The following is an 11321-nucleotide window of genomic DNA, read 5'->3' on the forward strand; positions in this document are numbered from 1 at the left end:
AGATATGAAAGCATAGTTGTTTTAATGTTCACATACATCAGATCCATGGAGTATCAAGTAATTTGGAGGTTTGGTTATTTTCCATTAGCAAATATCATCCAACTAAATTTGAGTAAAATGCCCTCTAAATAAGTCAGAGAGACAGGGGCTTTGAATGAGGGAATTAATTATAGCTGGTGTCCTAAGGAAAAGAATCCCACTGTGGCATGGAGAATGTAATTAATGGGAGGTAAGCACCAACAAATCACTCCTTAAAATATTAATGCTATCAAAGAACAGCTGGATAATGAGAGAAACTTGACCCTTGGGGGACTAGCGGAGGTTGCTGTTACTACTGCAGAACTTTATGCAGTTGTGATGTAATGGAATTCCTCTAAATTTAACAAAAATAATATCAAGAGGTGTGGTTCTGGGAAAGTTATTAGCAGTAAACATGTCTTTGTAGTTTTATCATCTTATTACGGTCACTATATCTTAATTTTGTGGTGGTTCTAAATGACTTTTCCCCTTAATTGCTCAGGATATATACAATCCAAACAACACTCCTGAAAAACAACTTAAAAAAAAACAAAACTTAAAGTCTGGTAAGAACATCTTTTTTGATAAATACAAACACAGTACCTAAAAAATTTCTGCAAAAACAATTTTACACATGCCCCATTTAAGTTCTTTAAGTCAAGAAAAACTGTCCCATTGTTTGTTTGTGGATAAAAGCCTTAAAAACTTAATTTGGTTTTACTTAATAGCTTATTATTGTCCCAAGAAATATCTATTTTAAGAGAGCAATAAAGCTAAATATTTACACAGTCCTACTTAACATCTGAAATGTTGGACATTATTTTTACATTCTTATAACTAAATACTAATCTTAATATTTAAAATCAGAAATCAGAAGTAATTCTTTACTTGGAGTATATTTGAACTTAGATTTTTAAAAAGAAACCGTTTTATTCAGAGTTCAAAGAAAAAAAGCTTCTCTGGACCGCTTCGGACCATCGGGAAGCTGCGGGCGTGGTAAATGCTTCTGACCGCACACTTCTGTTGCTGGTGCAGAGCAAACTTTGTCTCTTTTGTTTCACTCAACTTGCCAACATCTAAATCAGTGACACGGGAATTCAGCGGTTTGACAAATAGGTTAAGATACGCGGAACATATTCACACGTACCAATAAACGATGAGAGGAAGTTCAGGATGCAGTAAAAATAAATTCTTGAGTTTCGCCCAGGTTTCACATAACACCAGTTTCATAAGACCCTTCGCCGCTAAAGGAGCGGTGCCCCTGAAAATAGCACACAGGGGACACATCATTTAAATAAATGTGTTTCTCTGCCCGAACAGAAGTTCAGAGCTGCTCAATTATCATTAATTTTGTTCTTTTATTTCCTTTGCAGGCGTGAACGGAGAAGACGTGCTGTCTGAGGTTCACGCGCTGCCCTCGGCTGGGTGGAGGTGACCGCGCGATTCTTCGCCCGGCGCGCAGGTTAGGGGGATGCGGGGAGTGAGGGTGTGGGTGTATTTGTAAAAATGGGGCCCCCCTTCCTAGAAAAGTGGAAACGTAGATGGAAAACTCAGTGCAAACATTGGCGGCCCCTAAAAATCATGTTATCCGTCCTGAACTCTTAGAACTGGTGCCCCGGGAATGAGTCCGGATGTGTGCAACAGGCGACAGAAGATTCGACAAACCTCAGTCACCGCGCTCGTTTTTTATTACATCCATAAAAAGCAAAACCCGAGTAGATAGATGCAGAAACCCGGCAGCCCTCTCCCTCATGCTGCAGAGTTTTCTGGCTGTGCGCGGGGTAGGGTGTGTGTGGGGGAGGGCCTAATCCCCTCAGGTTTAGAGTCGAGTCCTGGGGGAGCGGGGTGGGCGGGGGTGGCCGCGGAAAGGCGGAGGATGGCGCGCGACCCCGAGAGCGCAAAGGCCCCGCGGTCCGCGCCGCGCCGGCTGTGATTAGCTCCTGCGGCGCGACCCGGGAGGGCGGACTCTTTCTTAACCCTCGCTGTCTCCCCCTCCCTCTTCCTTTTTAAAGGACGCCTTGCAGGCAGAGCTGTCAGCAACCGGGAGGCCGCTTGTACTTGGCCGCGGCCGGGCTGATTCCTGCTCCCGTGACAGATAGGGGCGAGGGCTGAGGGGCCGCTTGTCCGGGGACCCGCACGTGGGGATCTCACATTGTCCTTCCTGTGCGCTCCGCTCGGGGACCCGGCGACGGCCACAAGTCGGGGGGCCGTGCAGCCCTGGAGTTGCCAGCCCCGGGCGCGATGGCTCCTTTGAGGAGTGGCGAGGGGGGTGGCCGCGGGTTCTGCGCGCCCCTCCTGCCAGGAGCATTATGAGCCGGGCAAAGGGCAGCAGCAGCAACCCCAGCAGCAGCCTCTGCCGGCGCCTCCCGCGGGCCCTCGCCAACTCGCCCCCGCGCACCATGCCGATCCCCGGCCTGCGGAGCCCGCGGCGCAGCCCCTGCCGCCTCCCCGGCCCCTGTTAACCCACGCGGGAGGCGGAACCGCGCTGCGCGCGGAGCCCCGGCTCAGCCCTTCGCTCTCCAGCTGCGTCCCCTTCCCGGCCGCCCAGGACGCCCAGCGGCGATGGGGGCGCTGCTGGCGCTCTGCCTCCTCCTGGGCTGGCTGCGCTGGGGCCCGGCGGGCGCCCAGCAGTCCGGAGAGTACTGCCACGGCTGGGTGGACGTGCAGGGCAACTACCACGAGGGCTTCCAGTGCCCAGAGGACTTTGACACGCTGGACGCCACCATCTGCTGCGGCTCCTGCGCGCTGCGCTATTGCTGCGCCGCGGCCGACGCCAGGCTGGAGCAGGGCGGCTGCACCAACGACCGCAGCGAGCTGGAGCACCCGGGCATCACGGCGCGTAAGTGCGGGCCCTCTGGGGGCAGACCCCGCCCGGCCGCCTGAGGCTGCTGTGTGTGCCGGCGGGTGTGCACGCGGGCAGGCGCGCCAGGCCCTCCTGGGTCTACGCAAAGTGGACACAGCGAGCTGGGGAGATCAAGGGAGGAGTGGGTGGTCGCGTTTCAGGTCGGCGAGCCCTATTCCTTTGCAGTCCCGATCTCCGCGGGTCGGCCCCAGGGAAAGTTTGCAAGGGACAGCGAGGACCGCGGAGCTTGCACCGGGTGACCCTGGGGAAGACAGCTGCAGCTCCCGGGAGCTCGGAAGGTGCGGAGATGGCTATGGGGACAGCGCCAGGCTGGAGTTCAGGTTTCAGGAGCGATGAGGACGCCCCAGTGCGCGCCCTGCTCGCTCCGGGAGCTTCGGGAAGTGCCGATGGCGCGGGGGAGCGCAGCTCTTGGGGCGCACTCGTCTGTAGCCCCGTAGGGCTAAGAAACTTCAGCCACTTTTTACTCCCCTTTTTTGTGGTCCTTTGCTGGTGTTTCTAAGCCGCTGCCCCCTTCCTTCTCCCGACTTCCCTTTCATTTCTCTGCATCGAATTACCCTCTCCGGCCCACCCCCTATTGTCACGCCTTTCAGAAATGCCCAGGTCCCCGAGGTGGAGATTTAGAAACCAGGGTCGCAGGGGCTTCCCCGCCCCCTATTCTCACGTCGGAAAACACGGGTCAAATTTCCGCTCGCTTCGGAGCAGAATAAATCACGACCCCAACAGAGGAACTTTACACCTTAAAAAAAAAGAAAGCTTCACACCTGAATCGGAACTTCAGGGAGACCCTTCAGAGCTCGAGGCGATGGTTTTACGGCCGGGAAACCGGAGGAGCGGGCGGAGCTAAGAGCAGTGACACCCCAGAACTCTAGGGCGGAGGTCTGAGCCGGTAGGAGAAGGTCCCTGGGAAAGGCGAGGAGAGGCTGGAGAGATAATTAAGGGTGCCGGAGCTCCCCGTCTGCCCTCCAGAGACCGATAACCCAGAGGAAAGAGGAACCTGCTCTTCCCTAGAACTCCATTAGACTTGCAAGGAATTTAACTTGGGAGGTCGAAATTTCTAATCTAGAGGATTTGGGACGTGCTTTCTGGATGCTCAGTGGAAAGTAGGGGAGTTTAGGCCGTCCTGGCCTGTCAGAAAAATACAGACTCTTCCCGTGGCTTCACTCCACGTGAGGGACCCAGTTCCTCTTTGCAGAGTAAGTACCCAGTCTGCAGCGGGGACTCCTTTCTAGGCCCGAGGATAGCGGGAGAGGGGCAGTGTCCGTGCCTACTGAGACTGGGATCTGGCAAACTCGCATGGACCGCGGCTTTGTGGCTTGCCAGCTGTGTAACCTTGGGCAGGTTACTTAACTGCTCTGGGCCTCTTCTCAACTCTAAAATGGGCATTTTGCTCTCAGAGGAGTTAGAATGTGGATTATGTGAGAGTGTATGAATGCCTAGCACGGTGCTAAGTGGTTAGTTAGTCACTTTGGCCTGCCTTCCACAGGCCACTACTACACATGGAAGAATGGGTGGTTCACTCAAGAGCTTGCACCTAGGAGCCCACAGATCATGAGGGTTGACAGTTACCTGTTACTCACTGCCTGTGTGTTTTGGGAAAGTAAGAAACTCGCTGGTGTGTTTCCACGTCTGGAAAATAGAGCTTATCATGCCCACCTCACAGGAATCTGTGAGACTTGAATCAGATAATAAATAAGAGAGCCAGACACATGGTAGGGCCTTAGTCAATGTACGTTTTCTTTCTTCTGCCTTTAAGCTGGAGGTTGCCTCCAGGTGTGGCTCTATCAGACATGGGTGACACCTAGAGAACGGCCCCTGGGGTGGAGAATTTTATGTCTGCTTTGTAGAGAGAGAAGGAAACTAAGGTTTGCTCTGTCTGAAGGATGCTTTCACAGTAAGCCTGGGCCACCAACAGCAAGAACGGCATCACGATCTATCTAAGGTTCGGCCTGACCTTCCCAGGGTTTGGGTGGAAATCGAGAGGCAGAGATGTGGCAGTTGGAGTAGGGATCCCAAATCGTTTCTGGAAAGAAGCATCCAGAGATGACAATCTGTGATGCAGTAGGAGACAGTTAATTGGGGCCCCCTATGGATTTCTTTATATTGTTCTTTCCATAGTCTCATAAATTCCTGGGGGTCTCATGTAACAGGCCTGGTTCTCTTTGCTTAGATTGGAGGTTCTTGGATGGGAGATGAATTTTCAGCCTCAGAGATGGGTCAGAGCCCTAAGTCCTCCACTGTGATAAAACTACCAACACCTGGATTTAAACCCAGACTTATAGTACCCAAAACTTACCCTTTCCCTTCCTCCAGTGCATGAACAGGAGGAGAGATTCTGTTCCTTTTGACTTTCAGATGTGCAATATGATGGCTAATTGCTAGCAGAGGTTACAGTGTCAGTTTGCTTTCTTCCCGCTAGGAGCAAGAATATTCCATCATTATAGTTTGCACTTTAGAGGTTACCAGTGACAAGCTCTGAGAAGTTGGGCGGACGACGGTAGTAATACTCAGCCTCTCGCTCTCCACTCCTGAGCTGCCTGGAGTCTGGGAGACCCTTCCGAGCCTCTGTGTATGTCTGTTTTTGCCTTTTAGAACCTGTCTACGTTCCCTTCCTGATCGTCGGCTCCATCTTCGTTGCCTTCATCATCCTGGGCTCTTTAGTGGCTATTTATTGCTGTACCTGCTTGAGACCCAAGGAGCCCTCACAGCAGCCAATCCGCTTCTCACTCCGCAGCTATCAGACAGAGACCCTGCCCATGATCTTGACCTCCACGAGCCTCAGGGCGCCTTCCAGGCAGTCCAGCACGGCCACCAGCTCCAGCTCCACCGGGGGCTCCATCCGCAGGTTCTCCTTTGCCAGGGCAGAGCCAGGCTGCCTGGTGCCCTCACCACCCCCGCCTTACACCACAGGCCACCCAATCCACCTGACCCAGCCGTCCGGTTTCCTGGTGTCGCCCCAGTACTTCGCTTACCCACTCCAGCAGGAGCCCCCGCTGCCCGGGAAGAGCTGTCCGGACTTCAGTTCCAGTTGACAGGCCACGGTTATGAGTCCATCATGAAGTACAATGGCAGACAGGTGGAGGGCTGCTGCCGTAGCCACAAGCATTTCTGAGGAAATTTCCCTTGAACCCAGCAACATCATGGAGGAAAGTGCTAGAAAATACAGCGCCTTGTAATCTTAAAGTTCTTAGCTCCACAGAATGACTGTTAGGTAATTGCTTTCTGGCTTGGAAAACATGGTGACCGTTACATTTCAATTTATGCTACTTTTATTCAAAATATGCAGCTGTTCGACTTTAAAGTTACAAACTGGCTGAAGATGTTTTATTGGACAACTCTGCTATACTGCTTAGAAAAGGGCCACGTGTTCTTTTTTTCATTATAAGTTGTTTAGTGAGTTATAATACAAGTAGATACATAAATAAGCAAAGAAAAATACCTGATTTTCATTATCGAAGGTTCACTTAAAAAATTAACTACTAAGTGAACTGAGGGCACAGTGCACAATGTATTTATGATTTTGGGAGCAACCTAACCATGAATAATATTAGCATCACGAGAACAGGTACTTTTTAAATTAATAACTAAATTTTGTTTAAACTATAAGAGCATTTTCAGAATACGAGATTTCAGCAACCACATGAGGAGTTTAAAATTTTACATATTTACTCAGATGTCCATCGTAACACAGATCTCATGTGAAAGCATTTCCCCATCCACCCGAGGGAATATTTATTGCAGACTTTTGTCCAGCAACATTTAGTGTTTAAATGAAAGTTGGACAGTTCGGTCTTAAAAACATTTATTTGTAAAATGAGTTATGTATAAATGTAAAGATTTGTAATTTAATGTATTTACCACATTGACGGTACTAATTATTTAGTAGTTACACTGTAATTTTTATGTTAATAATAACTGTGGAGTTTAAAAACCAGCTATTGGTTATAAGCATCTAATATTACATATCTTGAGTGCCACTCAATTCCATGTCTGATGACTACATATTTGGGCATATGTGCCGCCGGGTTAGAATAAATAAAATACTTTATGTTTTCATGACATCTATTTGAAATTTTAGATCACAGTGCTTCATTTTATCTCTTTAATGATACTCTTTGATATTCAATAAAAGGCAATGTCTTTACTTAACGCTTTATATTTTGAAATGAAGACCAAAAAAATCCTACATTGATCTTGAATTACATTAACAAGCTATTTTCTGCATCGGGGCTCATGAAAGCAGCAAAGGAAGTGAATTTTTCTAGACGTATCAGCCTGTGGGCTTCATGCAGCCCTCAAATGTGTTATTTGGCCTGCACATATTTAAAAATTGGGATATTTCTCGTAAGAATCTGGGTTTCTGGTTTCTCGTGACACTGGGAAGACGCGGCACCGTGGATCTTGTACCACCACGAGGTCAGGCTGGCCCTGTTTAGACAGGACCCTTGCTATTTGCCAGCCTCCTGCTGGTCTCCTGCACCTGGCCCATCCCCTCAGTTTCGTTACCTACCTGGCCCCTGTGGGTGTTGTTTCGGAATCCAGGTTTATATGAATTCATGCTGTCATATGTGACCCTCAATAGCTCTTTTCAAATACAGCCAGTTAGAGGTGCAATTCTGACCTAAGAGAGTGGTTCCGCCCTGCCGAACATTTTCTAGTTGCAGAAACAAGTTTGAGGAAATTGTGCCTGTGCCTGGTCTAATGGCATAGGGGCTCTGACTTCTAGTCTCCTGCTTTCTCCAGGAACCCCAAGTGGCCTGACTTCCAGGTATCCCAAATTAGCCAAAATAATTAAGGAATGAAAGAAATGGAAGGAAGGAAGGATGGAAAAGAGAAAAGACTGAATGTGAAAGGATAAACCTTTGTGAGCATGCTCTGGAACACAACTTATCTCATTAGACTGGTTTTATTCATGTTTGTTAGATACTGCTCCTTTGATGTTTTTAAGTTAATCTTTACTGGGCTCTTATAAGCCAAACACTATTCTAAATATTTGCATGCACTAACTCATTATCCTCCAAACCACCCCAACAGGGAGGTATTATAATTCCTATTTTACAGATTTGGAAACTGAGGCACAGGAGTGCAGTAACTTGCCCAAGATCCACAGCTAGACAGTACTGGAGCTGTATGCAAAGACAGATTCAAACAGCAGGGGAACACCCGCTTTGAGGTTTTGCTGCCTGTGTGCACGAAATCCACAGGAGAGTAGAGCAAGGTGGCCAGCCCCTCTCTGTAAGGCAGTGATTCTCAATTCTATTGGACCCAATGAGCTCTCCAGAGCACAAATATGTTGTGCCATCCCTTTAACTGTCCTTAAATGAAATTTATAGATAATATCACTCACTACACATGTAATTAAAAAAAATCAATACCATGCCCACAAGGTGAATAGATGGGAGAAAGAAAAGGAAAGTAATTTATTTCGAAATGTAACGGCTTGGGCAGACTAAACAAAGGATTCAGATGCGAATCTCTTAAGAATCACCAAGATGTGACAGCTCCAAATCCGGACGGATCAGTTTTGCTAGATTGGCAACTCAAACACCACAGTTGCACTGTCGCTATTAACGTGATTGTTTCCAAACAGAGCAAAGTTTGATCTTCCTTTGATTTGCACGGTAGTTATATATCTGGAAAACTCAGTGTATAGTAAGGCTGTGCAAAAAATACTTTATCAGTAAAATGGGGATTAGATTTTTCCACTGAAAGGAATGGTGGGACATTCCAAAGCCATGCCGATGGACACCAAGTCTTTGTTGTGCGGACTGTCCCATGTATTGTAGGATCTCTGTTATAACTGAGTCCCATCCAACGGATGTCCAGAGCACACCTGCCACCATCCCCAAACATTCTGACACCAAAGATGCCCTCCACACAATTCCACAATGTCCTCTAGGGGCGGAACTGCCTGCATTGAAAATCATCTATTTTGTCTGGTTTTTCTACTGGACTTTTATTTGCCATTCCTTTGGGGAGTGGTTTATATCCATCAGGCAGAATAACGTTAAGAAAGTCAGAAAGCTCACGTCTGCTATCTTCCCTTCCTTAGCAGGATGCTCCAATCAATCAAGTTAACCAGATCTAAATTGTTTAAAATTAGGGAGACATTGTATACCTCATTGTAATATGGCATTCAGTGACACTGAATCGTCATATCCCCACGTACTTGTTGACATATAGTACGTGTCTTTCAACTTCTCTCTGGAAGCTATGTAGCTAATATTATTATTATTTGCAATCACAGGGTAATGAGGCCATCCTGTGGCAGATTTCCAGTTACTGTTCCGTTCAACAAGCATTTGTTGGATACCGCCTGTAGGTCAGGCATGGCTGGGGTTGGGAGTACCAAGATGAATAAAAGGCAGTTCTGATTCAAGGAGCCACTTTCTCCATGGACTCAGGCATGACAGCAAATACTTGTGATAAAATGTTATAGGTGTTTTATAAAAGAAGCACATTATCTTCCCTGTTTTCCAGGAGCTCACAGTCACGTAGGGGAAGATGAACCCATAAATCAACACTCAGAATTCATTCTGGTAACTGCAATGATTGGGGAAGTGCAGAATGCCCTGGCAGCGCATATGAAGGGCACCTAACTCATCCTGGAGCGGGTGAGATTGGGCCTGGGCCTTGAGAGATCAATGAGACCTGAGTGAAGAAGACTGGGTGCGGGAGGGAGAGAGGAGTGCTGGAAACGAGAGGAAGAGCGTATTAGGCAAAGTAAAGAATTCATAGAAAGGCAGAGAAACACCCATGAGCGTGGAAGAACAAGGAACATTCTGGAAACTAGACAAAGAATTCAGAGAAAGAATGAGAGTAGAGAGATAAGCAGAGTCAGATCAGAGATCTTGAACACCATGGTGGTTGGCTATATACCAAATGCAAGGAGGAGCATTGCAGGATTTGATGCAGGAAGGTGACTTGATCACATCTTCGTTTTAGAAAGGTTAGACAGCACGAGTCAAATCACATCACTTGAAGTTTCCCAGAAGATGTTCACCACAACCCGCCACGACACCAAAATACAGTGGAAACTTGTCTGATTAATACTTTCTTTCTTTCACAAAATATTTGAGTCCTAATATCCTGCAACCATGATTATTTTCAAGAACAGAAGCTCCATATTTTGAAGGATAATTATGCAAATAATGGGTAACATTTATTAAGCACCATGTGTATGTCCCAAGTGCTTTATGAATTATATTGTTTAAGCTTCACAACCCTGGATTTGGGACTGTTATCATGCCTGTATTGCAGAAGAAGAAATCAAAGCAGAAAGGTTAAACACTGTGCCCAAGGCCAGACAATAATAGCAGTGGCAAGATTTGAACCCAGGTGTTCTGCTTTGAAACTCTACATTTTTTTATGACACATCCCTGAAGGTCTAATTTTCTCAGGAAAAAATATCCAACCTACTTTTCAGAAAATCTGTTGGAGGGAAAAGTGATTGTGTAATATTGTACATATCCTATAGATAGCAGGGGATTGTAACAGTCAATACAGTTTTGCTACATTATGAGAACATAGAATATGAAACAAATAGAAATACTAGAGGAAAAACATCTCTCCCGTCACACTCAGAAACTTGAGAGACCAGACAGTGACTTAGCACAGATTTTGGAGTCAATGTCTAGGTTAGTTTTCTGGCTCTGTCACTTATAAGCTGAGTGACTTTGGGCCACTTAACTTCACTGTGTCTCCGTTTTCTCATTTGTAAAATGGAGATGTTAATGGCACCTTATGGCTTAGGGTTGTCTTGAGAAATAAGAAGTTAAGAGTCACTGTCTCAAATCACTTGCATTCTAGTGGGGTGGGAGTATGTAGTAAGCTAATGATAAACAACAGAGAGCAGATGAAATACCCTAGAATAAAAATGAAAGGCTAAGTACTGTGGGAGGGCAGATGTAACTGCTGATTGGAGGGCAGGGAATGGAGAAAATGGCCCGACGGTTTGATAGTGTTAGCCCGAGAAAATCCATGGCCTCCTTTGATACCTGGCCAACTTCCGTATTGCCTGGGGTCGAGTACCCGCCCACCCTGTTTGGTACTCATGGCCTGTAAGTTTATTTTACCATTTTCTTTGGAAAAACATATTTAATAAATTTGTTTTAAAATGGTTATTTCCTTCCAAAGCCAACAGATTGTACTTTTAATTGTCCAAATGGATAGATTTATTTTCCCTTTTTACTCTTTATTGGTGTTATTATTAGCTACTTCTTATGGTGGAGAATTTGCCAGATTGACTTAAATCCATAGGAAATTTTCTTTCTAAAATGAGATAACCAAAAAGTTTCTTGAAGCTATTACAATCACATTAGGAATTTGATATAGTTCATTGGGCCAGGATCAGTTTACTTAGGCATAACCTCAAAAGTTTATTTAGTATACGTTCAGGAAAAGTAAGAATTTCCGGGCACGTTGAACTATTAAGGGAACAAAC

General features: G+C 46.6%; 1 protein-coding gene across 1 annotated transcript; it reads left to right on the forward strand.

Annotated features, from left to right (window-relative positions):
* Positions 1-2580: 2580 nt before the first annotated feature.
* Positions 2581-6232, forward strand: SHISA3 (shisa family member 3). The gene is made up of 2 exons (XM_058546982.1): positions 2581-2857; positions 5471-6232. Exons 1-2 carry the CDS (start codon positions 2581-2583, stop codon positions 5908-5910), a joined length of 717 nt encoding a protein of 238 aa, XP_058402965.1. The 3' UTR covers positions 5911-6232.
* The last annotated feature ends 5089 nt before the right edge of the window (positions 6233-11321 follow it).

This window comes from Diceros bicornis, chromosome 8 (assembly GCF_020826845.1).
Source record: "Diceros bicornis minor isolate mBicDic1 chromosome 8, mDicBic1.mat.cur, whole genome shotgun sequence".
Taxonomy (NCBI): domain Eukaryota; kingdom Metazoa; phylum Chordata; class Mammalia; order Perissodactyla; family Rhinocerotidae; genus Diceros; species Diceros bicornis.